The 19,607-nt window shown below is 42.0% G+C and overlaps 1 protein-coding gene across 4 annotated transcripts in view; it reads right to left on the reverse strand.

The window, feature by feature from the left end:
- AMOT (angiomotin) overlaps positions 1-19,607 on the reverse strand; it is a 97,666-nt gene that overhangs the window by 9,845 nt on the left and 68,214 nt on the right. For all 4 annotated transcript variants that reach the window (XM_075940903.2, XM_075940902.2, XM_075940901.2 and 1 more), the window contains 3 exons: positions 5,545-5,694; positions 3,085-3,275; positions 439-561 (listed from right to left, as the gene is read on the reverse strand). In XM_075940903.2, coding sequence (XP_075797018.1) covers positions 439-561; positions 3,085-3,275; positions 5,545-5,694 — 464 coding nt within the window. The remainder of the gene's footprint in view (positions 1-438; positions 562-3,084; positions 3,276-5,544; positions 5,695-19,607) is intronic.

Below are 19,607 nucleotides of genomic sequence, written 5' to 3' on the forward strand. Positions count from 1 at the left end.
AGAAACCCAAGGGGTAAGGAAGAGCCAGGATTAATGCTCTTCAGAGAATCTGTACTGTGCCAAACACCAAAATAAACACCTTTGTGGAACAGCACTGTTAAGACAAATCCAGATTTATCTGAGCCTGGTGTTAGAGGCATGTCTCGTACAAAGGTGGTGAAGAGGAACAAGAAGAGCAGATAAATGTGGACAGAACATTAAAAAAAAACAGATTCAAGAGTCTGAGGGGAGCATTTTACTTATGAATCCAAACAATCATCAAAAGTGAAAGATCATGCAATTGTTTTGTTCAACCAAGTAAACAAAACCTGGTATCTCTCATATTTCATTGATATGAACGAGGCAATTCCCGACAGGATGATTCCCAGAAGCCTGCTCCAGCCATCAACTGAAAATTACAAATCTAAAGAAGCTATCTGAGAACGAACTGCACTTTACCTGCCCTCCATGTCAAGGCACCGCCTATTGGCCAGCAAGATCTCCTCCTCTTCCTTCTGAATGCGAGCTTCCAAGGAGGTGTCGTAGCTAGCATTAGGCGAGAGGCTGATCACAGTTGTGTCCCTGAGAATGAGCAATATAGCAGATAAAGTGCCATATAATTCACTGTCCTCAGGTCTATTTAGCAAAGATAGCCACTTCTTTGAGTAAAGGCTTGTTCAAGGTCTCCATGGACCTCAAGCCAGGAAAATCCATCTGCTAGCACTAAAGAAATAATAGACATGCCTCAAGTCACTAAAAACAAGAGCTTATTCTACACATAATCCTCACCAGTACATCTAAAGCAGCGGTTCCCAACCTTTTCCAGATGGGGACCCATTTTGACAATTCAGGAAGACTTGGTGACCCAGGGCAATTCAAAAAATGTGTGAATGGCTTCTTAAGAGCCACCTGGGGAGACACCTGGTGACCCTTTCGAAATGTAATGGCGACCCATATTTGGGTCCCGACCCATAGGTTGGGAAACCCTGATCTAAAGGGATATTTTTAAAACCAGACAAATGCGTGTGTGTAGTCAAGAACAAAGATGTTGGGTAAACAGCACCCCAGAATGGAGGCTAGATACATTCTCTTTTAAACTAGAATATAGTGAATTTACAGGAGATGATTTTAGGTGTGGTCCTCTCTCTTACAGGCTAGTGCTCAAATATGTTGGGTACTGGTTGGATATGGAGCATTCTTTCACTTTAACTTCTATGCAACACACTTAGGGTTCCCTTACTGCAATCTTTGTATAGTCTACCAAACACACACCAAGCATTTAATGTTGCTATATGCTAACATTTCAGATAGATTTTTTTGCCACGTCCTAGGAAGACCAGCCTGCCATTTATGTTAAAAACATCACACCACCAAACCCTCTAGCTGATTTAAAAAAATCTCAGTCTATGGATATGGACACCAAAGAAGAAGTGGGCAACCAAACCTCTTTGGTGGCATTCTGAGTATCAGCCCAAGCATTAGAGCAGGATGAGAAGTGAGGTGAAGTTGATACTATATAGCACCCTGTATTTTCAACATGATGCAGGTTAATAAAACCACTACAGTAACATTACATCCATGGTTTGCTTAGATTCCAATCACCATGTTATGCCATTCTGCCATCATGTGCGTCCTAACAATTAGAAGGCTCTAATTTATACAACATAAATGCATGCTCAAATACAGTTAAGAATGCAGCAGCCAGACACAGAATGAAGCTACTAAATCATTATAATGTGCCAATTTTCTTTTCCACAGTTGGCAGGATTAAGTGGGGAGTGGCAAGCATACCTCTCACTTTGCCAAGCACAAACAGGGGATGCAGTGAACAGCCAAGTCCCAAAATAAGGAACTCAAAGAAACTATTCAGACAGGGAACTTTAAAATGGTGTCCCCTTGAAATGCGGGATATATGGGAGGAATAGAGGAAAATCTTAATTTGGAATGAACTTGCTGACTGTCAGATGCTAGTGCAGTAAAAGATCGGTCTCTTTAAAAACCATCAGTTAGAAGGAAACAGGAAACTGATTCTGGAAACCTTTCTTACTTGTTTATTTAAATACAACATTCATTAGCTTTATGTGTCCTCTCCCCATATGTGACAACCAACAGACCTCACTACTATTAGTGTGCACTAAAAATATAACATATCTCTTTAGGACACACATTAAAGAAGCCATTTAGAGAATCTCAGGCAAGCTGGAAAAAAGTGCATAAGCAGCAGCAATACCTTGAGGTAACATACTGCTTCTGCAGTGAGAGAAGATAACCCTTTAAATGCTAACACAGCAGATGCAACAACGCTCTTAGCTGGTTTTTGCCTATGATCCTGTAATAAGTTACAAACCTAGGCAAAAATACCAAAGTTGAAATATCTACACTTGAATCGGGTATACAAAATGGACTAAAATAAAGCCTTCTGCCAGAATCTAGGTACTTGTTAGCAATAAACTCAGATATAAGCACTTCCCCCCCTTGCACTCCATTAGCAGCATTTGCTCACTAACTGAAACCTATTTACAGTAAACATTTCTGGATAGTCTTCTCGGAATCTAAGCTAGATACCAAATTTCAGACACATTTCCCTTCCCACTCCCACAAATGAGGCCATCTCTACACAACCAAATGCTTTACGCGGAATTTCTGTGTATATGTCTCTGGTTAGCAGCCGTGTTGTGGACAATACTACAAAGTAATGTGCAAAAGCAGTCTGGAAAACAAGTGTGGCATTCAGGCTGAAAGATGTGAATCACCAAACTTCCCCCATCTCACATGACTGAAGCAAGGGCAGATTCTTATAAATCTTTTTCTGCTCTACCATCTATTTTTGAGTCAGGCAGCTTCTAGGAGCAGCTCAGCTGGATCCTTGCATGAAAACACAGTTCTTTCATGAGAGGGAACAGTCCCTTCAAAGTTTCTAAATGCTGGCAAGTAGGCAGCAAGCCCAGCGAAAGCAGCCACACTCCACCTCCAATCCAGGAATTTAGCTGATGACGTGAAGGCAAGCAAAAAAGTCATGGAAAAGAGAGACTACGGGTAACTTTTGTCGGTAGGAAATATGACATTCTCCTGGAAAAATACCCTGCTATGAATAGTCTCATTTACCTCTGAGCAGCCACTGTAGCTGCTGCATCCAAAGCAAACTGTCTCATCACACTCTCCTCTAGGTACTTCTGTTCCCATTTAGTCATGTCAGCTTCCAGGGCAAGAATTCTCTCCTCCTTCTCTCGCAGGAGTTCCATAAGTGCTGTGGCATTGTACTCCGAAGCGCCGGCAGTCTGAGATGTACCTTGACGCTTATTTTCAAAAGAGCAAAATGCATCAGAATTCATTTGGTAAAGTCTGTTTTCACAGAAGGAGGCCACATTAGTTATCAACTTAACAGAGTAATAATTGGGTAGGATTCTATGGCCTGTCTTCTGTAGGAGATTAGACCGAAAGATCAAAATGGCCCCCTCGAGCCTTAAAATCTATAAATCACCAGCTGGGGCTAATCAGCTGAGTTCCACTAAATCACTGAGGATATGCCAGTTAAAATATGACATAATACACACACACCACCACTGCTATCTACTTGGAAAGCTGTATCACGTTACTCAAACGTGAGGCGTAAAGTCCATCTACACAGCCAAAATAACAGAGGCCCCAATTCCAATATCACTTCAGTTTTACATTAATGTAAGTAACACCGCTACCTTCAATGGAGTTACACCAAAATAAGACTGGAATCAGGCTAAAGTTTAACTATCATTGGTAACGTTGTTGTGCCTGACCTGACTAAGCGGTGTGGACAAGACCACGTCACATCCTAACTAGGGATGTAAAGAAGCAAATAAATAGCTCATTATGTAGTCGATAGAATGTCTACTGATTACATGATTAGACGATAAGGTACAAAGCTGCTGCTCCTCTGCGGTTTAAATGTAGTAAGAGTCAGGTGGGCAGGCAGCCCAGCTCCTACTACATTTAAACTGCAGAGATGCAAGGAAATAGCTCCTGCACCCACCACAAGTCTGGACTGAGCCAGGCTTGCTCAGTCCCAGCTTGCCTTTAATAGAGGCAGCAGCACAGGGGTGGGGCAGGTGGCACCACGGAGACAGTGCTATGGGGAACTGGTTCTAAGCTGGGTCCCCCCAGCACCGGCTCCTGCTTCCTACACTTCACACGGCCTCTGATACAGAGGCAGCAAGGGGGAGGAAGGGGGAATGTGACCACTCTACTACTCGCATACATCCCTAATCCTAACTAGGTTAAACAAATGCTTTTGCGCCTGTATTGAGCAGATTTCCAACACAGCTCCAATCACAAGATACAGCATGTGGTATCATTCATGTACTATGAGAAGGAATATAATTTGTTAGATAAGCAAGCTTCATTTATAATGGAAAGATGGAAAGAGTCTGGCTCAATGGCAAAAAGCCATTTGGGGCAAGAGAACTAGAAGTAGGAAAAGACAATGTATGAGACCCCTTGTAATTTTGCAAAATTAATCCCGAGTATTAGAAAAGGGCTGAGATTAGACACCATCATATACAAACTGCAGACAGGTTTGGGTTTTTTTACATTCACATTAGTTAACATGTGTTAATATGGTTTCAAACAGGACTAAAATTTCAAATTCAACTCATACTATCCCGAGGAAAAAAAAATTCCTTTCTTTCCAGAGTAAAAATAGACTAGATATAAATTGTTAGAGCACACTGTACATTAGTGGTTATAAATTTCATCAACAGCATTTCTGTCTTCAAGCTTAATGTTTGAGGTTGTGTGAACAGATGAGACCACTCAACAAATCTTAGTGGGGTGTCTTAAAATCCTACTACAAATTAAAAGGCACACCAGGAATCATTAAGAGCCCAGAACAATTACTAGACATATGTCTGCCGCCTCCCAGATGAGGAATCTGTTATTATTTTTAATTTAAAACCTTAAGGATAGAATTTAAAGATTTACTTAAATTGAATGAAACCAATAGCAGCCCAGCAACCTCAATGGCCACATTTTGCAAAAGAATGTTTTTACTATAGGGCTGTCTACACACTGGCATGAATTTCCGGAAATGCTTAAAACGGAATACTATTCCGTTTTCAGTTTTTCCGGAAAAGGAGCGTCTACATTGGCAGGCTGCTTTTCCGGAAAAGCGTCTGTGGCCAATGTAGACACGCTTTTCCAGAAAAGAGCCCCAATCACCATTTTCGCGATCGGGGCTTTTTTCCGGAAAAGACTACTGGGCTGTCTACACTGGCCCTTTTCCGGAACAGTGTTCCGGAATAAGGACTTATGCCCGAGCGGGAGCAGAATAGTTTTTCTGGAATAGCGGCTGATTTTGTACAGTAGAGCATCGTTGCTTTTCCGGAAATTCAAAGGCCAGTGTAGACAGCTCGCAGCTTATTCCGGAAAAGCGGCTGATTTTCCGGAATAAGTGGCCCAGTGTAGACACAGTCTAGCTGTATAGAAAAGAGGGAACAGATCGTGCTTTGCTGCATGTTTTGTGAATGGTTAGACAGGAACACCTTACAAGAGATATATTTCAATGAAAAACTGCTCAGTGCATTGAGTGGTTACCTGCTGCATCCGGAGGGACTCCAGTTCTCTCTCCAGGCGGGTTCGGAGGCGGTGCTCCAACTGTTCTCGTTTCTCGCAGGCTGCCTGCAGCTGAACCAATGCCTGCTGCATCTTCTCCACCTTCTCAACATAAACCTGCTTCTTTTTCAGCTGAAATGAGAGAGGACAATGATCATAACTTTACTTCGCACCTGCTCCCTGTTCTTCTTTCCTTTTCTCTCACTCTCAGTTACAGTTAGGGCCTACTTAGGTAACCACATGCCCTCCCCACCTACTGATTTAGCATCTGAACATTCACAAGTATTAATGAATGTATTTTCACAATCTCCCCATAAGACAGGATTATCAGATGGGGATCTGAGGCACAGAGAGGTTAAGTGACTTGCCCAAAGTTATACAGGCCACATGTGTCAGAACCAGGAATTACAGCCAGTCAAAAACCGCAGAAAGGTTTTCAATGAAATTTTGAGAATGTGAGTTTCTGACCAACACTACAAAGAATTACACCTGGAACTCCTGTGCCCCCGTCAAGGTCATAACCATCAAGCCGTGAAGAGGACCAAATCAAATTCTAACCATGTTAAAGACCTGTCTGTGTTCCATCCACACTTCAGACTGAACAGTGCTAAGTCTATGTGCCTCTAAGCATTGTTCCTGAGGTCAGAGTGACCTCGGAAGTTTCACTTTATTCTTGTGTCTCACTGCCTCCGAAGACTTATGCTAGCCACACTCCATTAACCTGACCTATCAAAGTTAGCAGGCTAAGACACCAATTTATGAAACATGAGGGCCTCAGCAGGGTTAAAACAGTTCAGATGTGTGTGATTTTGTAGCTAGGTTATAAACTTAATTTGGTGCAAGCAAGTGCAATCTGCTTTATCTGGATCATGGTACTACCAGATCACAGCAGACTGTCTCTCCAAAATGACAGCATACATAGTAATGAGATATTAAAGACTACTTTGGGGAATCACACTATGGTCCCATTTACGGTATGAAATCTATCATATTAAATACTGTATTAGAGTTCATTCAAGAGCCATGCTATATATTATAATATGACTTGGACTTACCCATATGGTCAGGCCCAAACCATGTGTTATCTATGCTAAGGAACCACAACCCAATTCTGTTTGAAGTATTTAGATACAGTGGATACTGCAGTCTAAGTGAGGCCTACAACACAGCTATTAAGATGTTTGCCCGAGGAGAAAAATACAAACACAACTACAGGTTGAACCTCTCTAGTATGGTACCATTGGGACTTGACTTGACCAGTGCCGAACCAGAGAATTTGCCAAACTACAGGAGATCAATATTGTCTAGCAACATTACCAACACTTCCACTGTTTACTGGGCTATCAGCAGATATTTAGGAGTAAATTAGAGCTAAATAGCAGCACAAAACACAGAGCCAGGACTGGTGGCTGGAAACAAACTTTATGGGACCGCTCAACCTTAGTTGCGTATTTTTAGCTGGGTTTGGGCTTTAAGTGCAGAGCTGGGCCCTAAGTTATGACAACCCACTCTACTCCCACGGGAATTCTGCATCTCTGTGGCGCAACAGAAAAATTCCTGCCCCCCAATTCCGTTTGTTTCCATGAAGAAAATGGTGGTTTCTGTAAGGAAGCAAAGAGAAGTTGCACCAGTGCCCTAACCATATTCACCTTGACTCCCCTGCAAAGTTCCATCCCCCTGTCCCCCGCACCCAAACCCTGCACCAAGCCTCTGTGCATCCAAATTCCCCCCCATGCACCTAGATTGCACTACACAGAACCCTGGTACTCTCAAGGGAATTCTGTGCCCCAAAAAATTAAAATTCTGCAAAATTTCTGCATATTTTATTTGTCAAAATAACACAATAACAGGAGTAACACCACAATACTGGCTGAAAAAGGCAGCACTCCCCAGGAGAGCCAGAGCCCCATTTGCAGGGAACAATGCTGCAAAATTTAGATTTGCTTTGTTTCGTCAGGTCGTCCCTCAAAAAACTGTCATATGCTCCTCAATCCCTCTGCATCAAGCCAACTACAGAATGTACTTAATTGGCAATGAAAGAGATGACAGGGCTCAAGCAATTTTTTTAGTTTCATAACTGATGCAGCAAGCCCATGGGTGCCTGGGCTAGGAACCGCCAAACCTAGTGGATCAGCCCTGGCAAAAATTAAGTACTGACTATTGAGAACCTAGTATGAGTAGAACAATAGCTAAGCTCCAAGCAGAAGCATCTTATTTTTCACAAGTCCCAAGCCTGGTCTCATTTATTCCCAAACTCAGCAGATGTCTAATCTCACCACATGACATGCTGGTGCCCTAGAGGATTTTCAAGAGACAGATATTTTATTATAAAGGCAAGATAAACAGTGAGCAAGCCAACCAAAGATTTCCCAGACAGGGAAGATATAGTGAGTTGGTATTTTTACCTTTTGATTGCTCAAGATTTCATATTTATTCATTGGATCATGCAGGAGATGCAAGAACATTTTAATATATTTTTACATTAAAGTCTTTCTATGAAAGATATTAATTTTTAAAAATGATTATAGGAAGATATTCATCCAAAGATTTCAAAGTGCGCAACAAACATTAAACTAACATTTTTAATTCCCTAGTGAAGTGGGTAGTACTGTGCCCATTTTACAGTTCAGTTCAAGGAGGCTCAGAGTAGTAAAGTGACTGCCCTAGCTGCAGTGAATCAGCAGTAGAACCAAAAATAGACCCTACGAGTTTCTGGTTCCTAGACTCTTGCTTTTCCAGAGGGGTCAAAATTCCTGTAAAAATGCACTATGATAAAGTGCTTGGGAAAATGTAAAAAGACTAATTCAGGCATCAAGCTCCCAGGAAAATTAGTAATTACTGGGATCTTTCTAATTCTCTTATGCATAAAATAAACTAAGAATGTTGGGGCTTTCAGTAGTACCCAATGAATTATTATTTTTCCAAAATGTTGTAAAGCACAATTAAAAAAAAAAAGCAGCTTCACCTGCTAAAAGAAAAAAAAACATGTGGTAGTTTTATAATTAAATAAATGCAAGAAGGTGTGTGGATTAAGTTTTTGGCCGACAGTCAACAAATACCAAGAGTCCAGCCAAAAAAAAAAAAAAAAGAATTAGGCTGCAGAAATCCAACAAACATTCACTTTGAAAATGCTTCCAACAGCTGAACCTGCAGGTGAAATGTTGTAATACAGGTGATTACCTAATGTATTAGCACTGCCCGCACACGTTTAGCTAATGTACCAAACCTAAAGCACAGGCATGGCTTGTTCAGTAGCTTTTTGTAAAGTCAGATTTCTTCTCCTCTTATAAAACCCACTGAGTTATCCTTTCTATGTCAAGCAGCATTAAACACACAAAAATAAGTTGAAAAAACTCTCGTGTAGAGACTGAAGACAAACACTTTAAATCAGCTTTGTTCAACTAAATTAAAAGATGTGGGTAAACGTTAACATCACTTAAGTATGTCTCCACTAAAAGTGAAGGTGTGATTGCAGCACGGGTAGGCAAACCCACTAGCTTTATTTCCACAAGCACAGGCAACAATAACACACAGATGTGGCAGCACTAGTCAGCAGTAGCTAGCAATTCCATTATAGAATCCAGAAACGTAGGGCTCGAAGGGACCGTGAGAAGTCATCAGGTCCAGCTCCCTGCACTGAAGCAGGCCTAAGTCAACCTGGACCATCCCTGATGGGAGTTTGTCCAACCTGTTCTTAAAACCTTCAATAAGAGATTCCCCAACCTTCCTTGGAAGTCTGTTCCTGAGTTTCAATACCCTTCAAGTTGGAAACTCTCTCCTAAAATGTAGACGGAGCTTGGTCCTGCCTTGAGGGCGGGGGGCTGGACTCGATGACCTCTCGAGGTCCCTTCCAGTCCTATTATTCTATGATTCTATGAAAATTTAAACTAAAATTTCCCTTGCTGAAAGTTAAGCCCACTACTTCTTGTCCTAAATTCAATTGAACACAGTCCTCTTTATAATAGCCCTTAACATATTTGAAGACTGTTATCAGGTCCTCTCCTCAATGGTCTTAAGACTTTTTTTAACATTTCCTCATAGTCATGTTTTCTAAAACTTCTGTTGCTCTCCTGTGGTCTCACTCAAATTTGTCCACATCTGTCCTAAAGAGTGGTACCCGCAATTAAGACACAATACTCTAGCTGGGACTTCAGCAGGACTGAGTAGACCAGGGTAATTGCCTCCTGTTGCATTCCTCCTTGTTAATGCACTCCAAACCTTTTTGCAACTGCATAACATTAACTCTCATTCAATTTGTGATCCACTATAGCCCTCAGTTCCTTTTAAGCAATACTACCACCTGCCTAGCTGTGCCCTATTTTGTTGCTGTGCATTTGATGTTTTCTTGAATTCAGCCCAATTCTCCAGTTTGCTGAAGTTGTTCTGAGTCTAATTCTGCTTTCCAAAGCACCTGTACCAGAACAGCTCTCCTGGCAGGCCTGTGCTCTTGTTGTTAGCTACGAGGTTTATACACTTATTTGTTACTTATGCTAGCTAGATTAAAGCTAGCATAGGTATCCCCTGCCTATGCTACAACCACACCTTCATTTGCTGCATAGACATACTCTTCGATACTTCTGAAAATTTGACTTCCCTAAAGTATCCCACTAATTTATGCACAAGATAACATGCCACCTCTTACAATTACTGTTCTCAATCAACACACAGTATATTCTGCATGGCAAAGTTATACAATGAAGAAATATCTTCACCATTTCTGACATCTTCACTATTATCACTATCAGCTGGTACAATAAACTGTGCACCTGGATTCATCAGCTGCAATCTTACTGCAGAAATTTAATTCTGTTTTATCTTTTGGTTGAATTTGTCCTCAATATAAAAAGGGCCAGGAATATTGCAGCCAAGGACAGAGGGACTTTATTAACATAAATCAAGAATATGAGCATGTTTTCCTAAGACTGGAATTGGAAACAGCATCTCTTGAACATTGCCAACATGCTGCAGGCAAAAGAGAAAAAAATAAAGCAGCAGGCTGAGGTTTGTTCTTTGTTAACTGTCATGGTTTTCCCCCACAACAAAACAAAACTGGCCGCTCCATGCCAATGGCCGTAACAACATCTGCCAGTTGGAGAGGTGGCAGCAGGGGCTGCTCGAATCCTTCTGTAACTGGCCTCTCAGTCACAGGTGCTCAGCTGAACAGCTCTCTCTTGCTCTTTTATGAAAATGTAGACAGCATGATCTGCTTCCCATTCCTCCCCTTCCAACAAGATCTGGAAACTCTTGACAACTAAACAGCTTCAAATTTGAATCAGTACCACCAGCAGTCAAGAAGAGCCTGCAAGGAAGCACTTTACATTCAATATGCTCTCTCCCATCATCAACAGTTTGATGGGTCAATTTTTTCTCCACAAACTCCTGGCTTCTATACTATTTCTTAAAATTTTTCCCATGGCCACTAAACTATTTAACTCCCAGATGCAAATCTAACCCACGTGGGATGCTTTGGTTACTAGCTTTGCTGTTTCTTTGCATTACAACAGGAATTTATCCAACATAATCTTTTCTCTTAGCACAGTCACAAAATTTCATTTAAATCCTATATGCTTCACTGTGATTTATTTGTAAAAAACAGACTGAGAACTATAACTCAGGCATGACAAAATGACAGATTTTTAAATGATATTGAATTTAATTAGGTAATAAACTAACGTTCACATGACTTATAGGAACTCACTTTTGGGGGGAGGTGCTTACTCCATGCAAAGTACTCCATCATATAATATTCCAGCATTAATAGCGCATTTTTAAAATCGAAAGATCCCAAAATACTTCAATTATGCACATTCAGGGCTGGGAGGCTTTCAGCTATTACACTGTTCTCCCAGCACAATAATGCTGGGGGACAAAATATTTTCTACGGTACCTGGTACAAATCTAAAAAACACAGGGCTACATACATACATATGCAACCTTTTAACTTCACTGCCTGGATACTTTGCAAAGTTTATCTTCAGATACTTAGGGTCTTGTTTTAATTCTGTCAGACATTTTACTTGTAGCAACAAGTTCAACTTTAACCATTTAAAATAGGTACAGGCAGTCCCCGGGTTACATGGATCCGACTTACATCAGATCCCTACTTACAAACGGGGTGAGGCAACCCCGCACTAGTTGCTTCCCCCCAGCAGACCAGGGAGACGGGAAGCTAGTGCCCCCCCTCCAGCAGACCAGGGAGACAAGGAGCGGCTTTTCTCAGCAGACACCTCAGCTTGAGAATAAAGGACTGAGGGAAGTGAGGTGTGGGAGAATAAAACTGAGCTCTGGAGAAATGTTTGGCTAGAGTTTCCCCTATAATATGTACCAGTTCCGACTTACATACAAATTCAACTTAAGAACAAACCTACAGTCCCTATCTTGTACGTAACCCGGGGATTGCCTGTACAGTCATTTTTCCAGGAAGAATTCCAAAACAACACTCCCCCTTCTAAATATTCCTACTGAATATTCCTGCCACTATTTTATGCAGATGTCTAAGGTAACATAATAGGTAACAGGAATAAATTGAATACAATTTAAAATCAGTTAGTGAAGTGCCCTGCCCCCCTCCCCAAATCCGTTAGTCTCCTGATCAAGTAGTTAGTTCATTCTTTTTTTTTTATTGTGAAGGCTGTTTCTGCAGTCAAGAGATTTCTGGTAGGTTTCAGTGCAATAAAGAGCAGTAAGACAGGCTAGGGATTCTAGGGCTACATTGTTCATGAGAGTTTTGGCTGACCTGAGCAGTTCTTTGTTTCCAAGTTAGTCAGAAAGATTTTATTGCTTAAAATTGACTGCACATTGAAATCCATGGACTGCAAAGCTCCCAGCAAAAGGAAATAAATCCATCTCTCTAACTACCCAGGAATGAAATAATTAAACAAATATATTCACTGAGCTGTGGAGAGCGGGAACTAGCTTTCAAAGCTCTTCACAGGGGAACGTACTTAAAACATCCACTTCTCAGAACAATGGAGAGAATTTTTTACCAATTCCAAACACCAGGCTACCTGAAATATTCTTTGCCACAGAGAACCTTTGACCAGACGTGCAGAGCTGCTGGTCCAAAAATCAGTTATAGCAAAGAACAATGTGTTCCCATCTAGATACGGGCAGCTGAATGTTATTAGAATTGCTCACCGAAAGAGACTGATGGGTAAAACTCCAAGAGCCAAACAAATATATTTCATCCGTTTTATTAAGCTCTTTAGAGACAAATCCTGCAACATCCTCCAGGGCTCCAGAATCCATGCAGTAAATCTGATGCCGCTCTGTGGGGCAAGGCAGTGGGGTGCAGAAAGACAGTGGAGGTCACACCCATCCTGTGAGAAGCGCAGTTCAGATGTAGGGAACAAAGGCAGTCAAGGCAGAAGACCCTTCTCTCCTCAAGTCCTTAGCTGCAAGGGGAGCACTACGGACACAGAGGCTGCTGCATCCTTTAGCCTGGAGCACCCTCCGTGGAGCAAAATCAGCCCAGAAAGAAATGGCAGGAGAAAGGGAGGAGAGAGGGGGATTCCTTCCCTTCAAAGAGATGCATAGCTCCAGATGAGTAACACAGAAAGGATTTCTGAGGGGACATCCTGCGTAACCAGAAAATGATTCAGAATCCCTCCCAGCCATTACCCTCTTTGTTTTGGATAGCACCATTGCAGAAAATTGGTAACACTTGTTAGCATTTGCCTCCCACCATTTTTGAGATCTTCTACAAAGTTTTTAAATCTATCCGGTGTGTATTGATTCTATAATGGGTTTATCCTACAGCTAAATCAGTTCAGATGCAGCTGAAAATGTATTTCCCCACAGGAATTTTCTCACTATTGCTGGAACATGCTAAGCAAATGGCGAAAGTGTGTTTAGCCCATCTTTCTCCCTCTCTGCTGTTGGAAGATATTGCTGTGAACCCTCCGTCTGATCGAATTCAGTTCCAGTACAAGCTCATGCTGAAGCAATTTGGTAATACTATCCTTGTACTAGGGAGTACAGTTTGCTGCGTGGGAATGTCATAATATTGTCTCTCCATTTGTTTGGGTTAAAGCCTCAAAGCCACCTCTGGAAAATTACTAACAGGCAGAAACAGAGTTGGAAATGCAGCAGTAAAAAAGCCATTTCTGTGTCATTCCAGTGCAAGAGGTCATTAAAAGGCATACACACATCGGGGGGGGGGGGGGATGTAAAAGCACCTTTCTCTCCACCCCACGGCCATACACACATGCATTAACATTATTTGCAAATAAAGTATTTCCTTTAAAAGTGACTGTTCTGAATGACATCTCAGATGAAGCATATGATACAGTAGACACCATTAAGAAGTCAACATTTCAACATCTGCCCCCTGATAAAATTCACAGTATAATCAGAAATAGCACATTATCCCCCTACACAGTAGATAAACCAGGAAAGCGATGCTACCTTGGCTCTGGTTTATGTTCACATTTTATGGCTATACTGTCTTATGTCTTCTATAAGCTTCCTTTGCAAAAAATATTTCCTTCAAATTTTGTTCTGATGGTTCTTCCCAAAGTACTTTATAAATCTGTGACAAGGCTGTTTTCCTTTATTTTGCGTGTGTTATCTAGTAATCTATATGTCATGGGGCAATTGCTTTAGTTTGGGACTATTTTCTTAAGGCACTCAGAGTCTGTTCAGTGATGGAACCATGAAGACAAAAGTTATACCCAGATAAAGGTACATTTTGAAGGAAGATGTGGCAGACTAGTTGAAGTATGGCCCTCCACCAATAGAATGTTAGGAATCATCAAGGGATGTAAAAGGTTAATCGATTAGCATCACCCTTAATAGGTGATGCTCACAGGCTCTGGCTAACTGGTAGGGGCTGGAGCATCTCCCTGCCCACCAGAGGCAGGAGGCTGTTCCAGCTGCCATGGATAGGAGCACGCCAGCTCAGCCAGAGCAACCCTGTCCATGGCAGGCCCGGGAGAGTCACAGATAGGAGCTGTTCCAGATGTCCAAAGCAGCCTCTGTCTGCAGTGGCGTGAGGGTGGGAGGGGATCATTCCAGCCCATATGGTCTAGAGTAGCCCCCTGTCATCCCCATCCTCTCCCCGTTTAATCAGTTACATCAGGGGTGGGGAACCTCAGGCCCAGGGGCTCTTGCCTGGATCCAGCCCAAAAGCTCAGGGCTCCCCTCCTAACATTGGGGAGTCCCTAGTGAGGGACTGGAGCACACAAAATCTACTAACCTGGGCCCCACTAGGCTCTGGTGTGCGAGGGGAATGTCTTTCTCTTTCTCAGTTAGGGGCCATGTCGATGAAGGTTGGGAGGGGCGAAGGGGGTTTGGCTTCACTTGTGTGCAGCCCCCAACTGATTTTTCTGTGGGTCAGCGGCCCCCAATCCAAAAAAGGTTCCCCACCCCGGGTTAAACAATTAAATGGAATTTTACATCCCTAGAATTGACTGGCTTAACGAGAAATTGAAAATCACAAGTTTAATATTGTCATTTTAACAAAAGACTTATAAAAGCAGTGCTGACGACCCTTCCCTCCATTATCACCAGCTGTGGCTGGGTGCAGCAGTAGGTACCCAAGACAAATTCCTGCTGCCATACTGAACACCTGGTACTCACAGTCAGTGGGTCTGATCACTGATCAGTATGGCCAGTCTTGTAGACTCTGCAACTCTGTTAACTTTAATTTAGCCAGATCAGCATGTGCTACTTGCAGGCATAATGTCTAACCCATAGTAGACTCTTAAAACCTGTTAGTCAGTAGGTAACCCAACACATGCCAATATCAATTTTAAATCCTACTCCAGATAAGACCTATATTGGAACAAATCCTAGCCAGTCCATTCTTCTTTAAATGCAACATCTGAAAAAAGACAGCATTTTTTCCATGATCCCAGCATCAGCCTGCATGCTGTACCCCAAAACCACTTAAACTCTGCAATGCAACTGAACACAGAATGGCCATCTGTGCTCCAAAACTACTGAGTCCTACAACGGGAGCTGAAGAAATGTCTCTGTAGTAGCTAGGAGTATTAACTCCACTGTATAGAATCAGACCATTGGGACTGCAAGGCATTTTACAGCCAGTATGTATTTTAGTTCAGATATACAGAATTCATGTACACTAGGGATGTAAGAGCATAACTGTTTAAACAATTAACCCATAAGCCTGGGTTTAATGGTTACCGTTAACGGTTACATGCATGCTCCTGTTCCATTCCTGGAGCCTGCTGCCACACCGCAAATAATTGCTGATTTTTTTCAGCAGTTACCTAATTACCCATTTTTTAACAATATATACTATGCTTTAGTTATAAAAACAATCGGAATTTTTAACTGAGGAGGAAAAGGCTGAATATTGCCCGAGAAACGGATCTGGTACGACACTCTAATCACTCAGGTCCTACGAGGAAACCTTTTTTTAGAGAGGCAGCTGCATTAGTCTGTTTCAGCAGAAAAAAACAAAAAGTCTGATGGCACTTTAGAGACTAACAAATTTATTAGGGTATGACTCTGTGGCACTTAGTAATGAGGCCTAAAGTAGGAGGGAGATGGAAACTGACAAATATATTACCTACTGTATATAACAACGTAGCCCCCACACACCACAGCACACATGAAGCCAACCCGTGCTAATGCTATAATACTTGAATTTCAATAGTACCTTTTAACTCAAAGTGCTTTAAACCACTCAGGCCCACAACACTTCTATGAGATGGACAAGTATGTTCAGATGAAAAATTGATGCAATTGGGGAAATGTAAGTACTTGGCTCAAGGAGCCACAGAGTCAGGGGCACAGCCAGCAGCAGAGCCCAGGTGCCTACTCCAATCGCAGCACCAAATTCTCTCCCCGTCTGCCCTATGCTGTACATTTCTGACATGCTAGAAAAAATAATAACATCCCTATACAGCATAGCAATGGTTAACATTTCCCTCGGCAGCCTCTCACACGCTCATTGAAGCAAAGGAAAGAACTAGACTCCACAGCCAACCCATTCTTTAAATTCAACATCTCAAAAAAGCCAGCAGTGTTTTCCCATGATCCCTGCAACAGCCACCAAGATAGCTGTCCTCAGGATCATCCTGAGCCAACAGCGAGGAAGAAGATTCATTAGCCTAGATTGTTGGCATTAGGGCCAGCCATTTCCTTAACTACATTAAGTAAATTTTCTCCTTAATGAGACTGCCATGACACAAGAAAACAGAGAGATTCTTTGATCAGGAGCTTAACAAGTGTTTACTAATTTGCACCCACAGCCCAAACTAGACACATTTTGTTGTAAACTACGAGCCTGGTTTCTATAGAGTGAGCTCTCATTTAGGCACCTCAATGAGCTGAACAGAATATCAAGTGGTCAGCCCCCAGCATCTGCCACTGAGAATCCTGTGAAAGCTGAACTCCTCTCAAAACTAGGAATGTGAATTGTTAACTGGTTAACAATGATGCTTACCAGTTACTGTTAACCAGTGGGCTGGAGCAGTCCCCCTCCAGCTGCTCCAGCCAAGAGAAGGGGGCAGTCCAGCCAAGTCAGAGCAGCTCCCATCCGCATGGGCCCAGCCTGGACAGAGAAGTCTCTCCACCATGCCAGGGGGATTGCTTCAGCTCATGGCCACCTCGCCCACCCCCATTTAATCAGTTAACCAGCTAAACATAATGTTTAACTGGTTAAGTATTAACTGGGATTTTACATCCCTATTCCAAACTTGCCGTGTGAGTCAACTTGTCTTCGCTTAGCACTGATTGCTAAACAGGAGCTCCCCCCACTGAAAGCAATGACATAGGATAAGACACAACATCGGAATGTTGTCGTCGTAATACAACATGAAGATTTCTCGCAGATACATTAAAAAGCAACATTTTATTTTAAATGCACAGTTAATAAAAGCATAGTCCTTAGCTACCAATGAGACAAGTGCCTTATGAACACTTAAGATAAATACACAGGGAGATGAGGTTCTGTTTTTTTCTCCCTGGGTTACTTATCTTGTTAAAGGCATGCCCCTGGCCTACTGCATGTTGAAGAACGTAAGTTCAGAGCTTATAGTCAAGTCAGCAACTCATGCATAGCAGTGCGGAGTTACCGCTGGCTCAGCTGTAGGTGAGCAATAGGAGGAGGGAGAGCTGTAGCTCACATTACAGCTTCAAGCCCTTATGAAGATCCTCTCTCAAGATCTTACCAAGGCCCTCCGGCAATGGGAGGACAATGAAACCCTCATAGATGATCAACACCCCTAAAATAATTTGTAAACCACAGATAAGCAGTAAAAGGCAAACATTATATGATATACATAGCCATATATTGAGTACCTGTATTTGTTTTCAGTTAGGAATGTCAAATCCCATTTAATTAGTTAACTGTTGAATGTTAAGTTTAACTAGTTATCTGGTGCAGCTGGGGTGGGTGCACTGGAGCAGTCTTCAGCCCAGCTGTTTCCAGCCCAGCACCTCCAGAGCTGCTGGCTCCCACGTAGTCTGGCTCCCATGTAGTCTGGGAGCCAGCAGCCCCATATGAGGGTCCAGCAGGGCTGGAGCAGGGAGGGCTGCCCCACAGGTTATCGGTTAACCATTAACATCCTTACTCTGAGTTCTCTTTAAGTATCTGTGATCATATCCTTGCTATTTCCCAGAAATAAATCATCCAATTTTAATTGCACCTTATTTTAAATTTTTATTTAAAGAAACATATAATCTTCTATTAACGGTGCAGGAAAATACTCTGTGCATCTTTCTGCTACTTTCGCAGCCTCCACAATGTGTTTGGAGAACTTCAAGGAGCCTGCTTTCTCAATATTAACAGTACTTAGCATTTATGGAACCCTTTCATCCTGCCACCAAGATTTTAGAATGCAGAAATATTCATTAAAATTCAACAACTCAGAAAGTTAGGTGACCTGCCCAGCTCAGTGAGTAACAGAGCTGAGAAAAGAACTCCTTCAACCTGAAAGTCAAAATTTCAGCAACACACAGTTGCTAGCTCTGATATAAACTAGAATAAATTCTGTTTTTTTAAAGGATCTGATAGATATCAGGCAGGATGAGAATCTGCTGAGTAGGAAGCCAAAAAGGAAGAAAATAAACCAGCCCCACACTACAGGATGCAACAACTGGACTACACACACATACACACAGCATCCCCAAGGGCTTGAACCAGGGCCACTGCCAAGTGTTAGCATAACTAACCCCACCCTCTTCTGCAGCACTAATTTGGAAATTCCTGGCAATTATGCGGACTACATATTCGGGCAAAGCATGCAGGAATAAAAGAAATCATTGACAAATTCTTCAGATATCTTGGTCACTGGATACCACTAAATCATAGCCTGACATTTCGAGGCCTTCTCAAATTGTTACTCTGAGCACTGAACTGCTTCCTGTGCCTTCTTTTGGAAACTTACTGAAAGAGCAGAGCAATGATTTGAGAAGCCCTCACAGTTTAGTGCCAGCAGGGCAAAAAATTCTTTATGATCCTGAGCATATTAATGAAAAGGGATCTGGGAGACCTACAAAGAATAGCCATTTTTTTCTATTCTCCCCATGCCTCCATTAACAAGTACAACCCAGTTAATTTCTGCTCACTCACTGAAAAGCTTCCATATTCATCTGCAACAGGAAAGGTGGCACTTCCTGTGAGCCCTAGATTCAAGCAGTGGCTAGATAAAAACCAAGACAAATCATCATACGGACTATAATACATTTTATCTAAAAACAGGAATCATTACGTATAACCCATATTTTAAAAGTCTATTCATAAAATATTTATAAAAGAGCAGCATACCATAAATCTCTTACTAATCCAAGAAGGCTATTTAGAAATCCAACATGTGGAGGTTTATACATTACTAATCCGTAAAGCCCTGCGTGGATACATTTGCATCCACATCTGTATCCACGGAGGTGGGTACCTGTGGATATAAAGCGGACATCTGCAAATATGCAGTGTTCTAAATACAAAATTAGCATCCTCATCCACATACATATCTGCAAAAATGAGATGCGGATATCCACATCCACGGATTTGCAGGGCTCTACTAACCTGCAAGCATTCAGATGACACCATAATGGAAGCAGCTTCAGAATTCAAA

Source organism: Pelodiscus sinensis, chromosome 13, assembly GCF_052426305.1.
Source record: "Pelodiscus sinensis isolate ZL-2025 chromosome 13, ASM5242630v1, whole genome shotgun sequence".
NCBI lineage: Eukaryota > Metazoa > Chordata > Testudines > Trionychidae > Pelodiscus > Pelodiscus sinensis.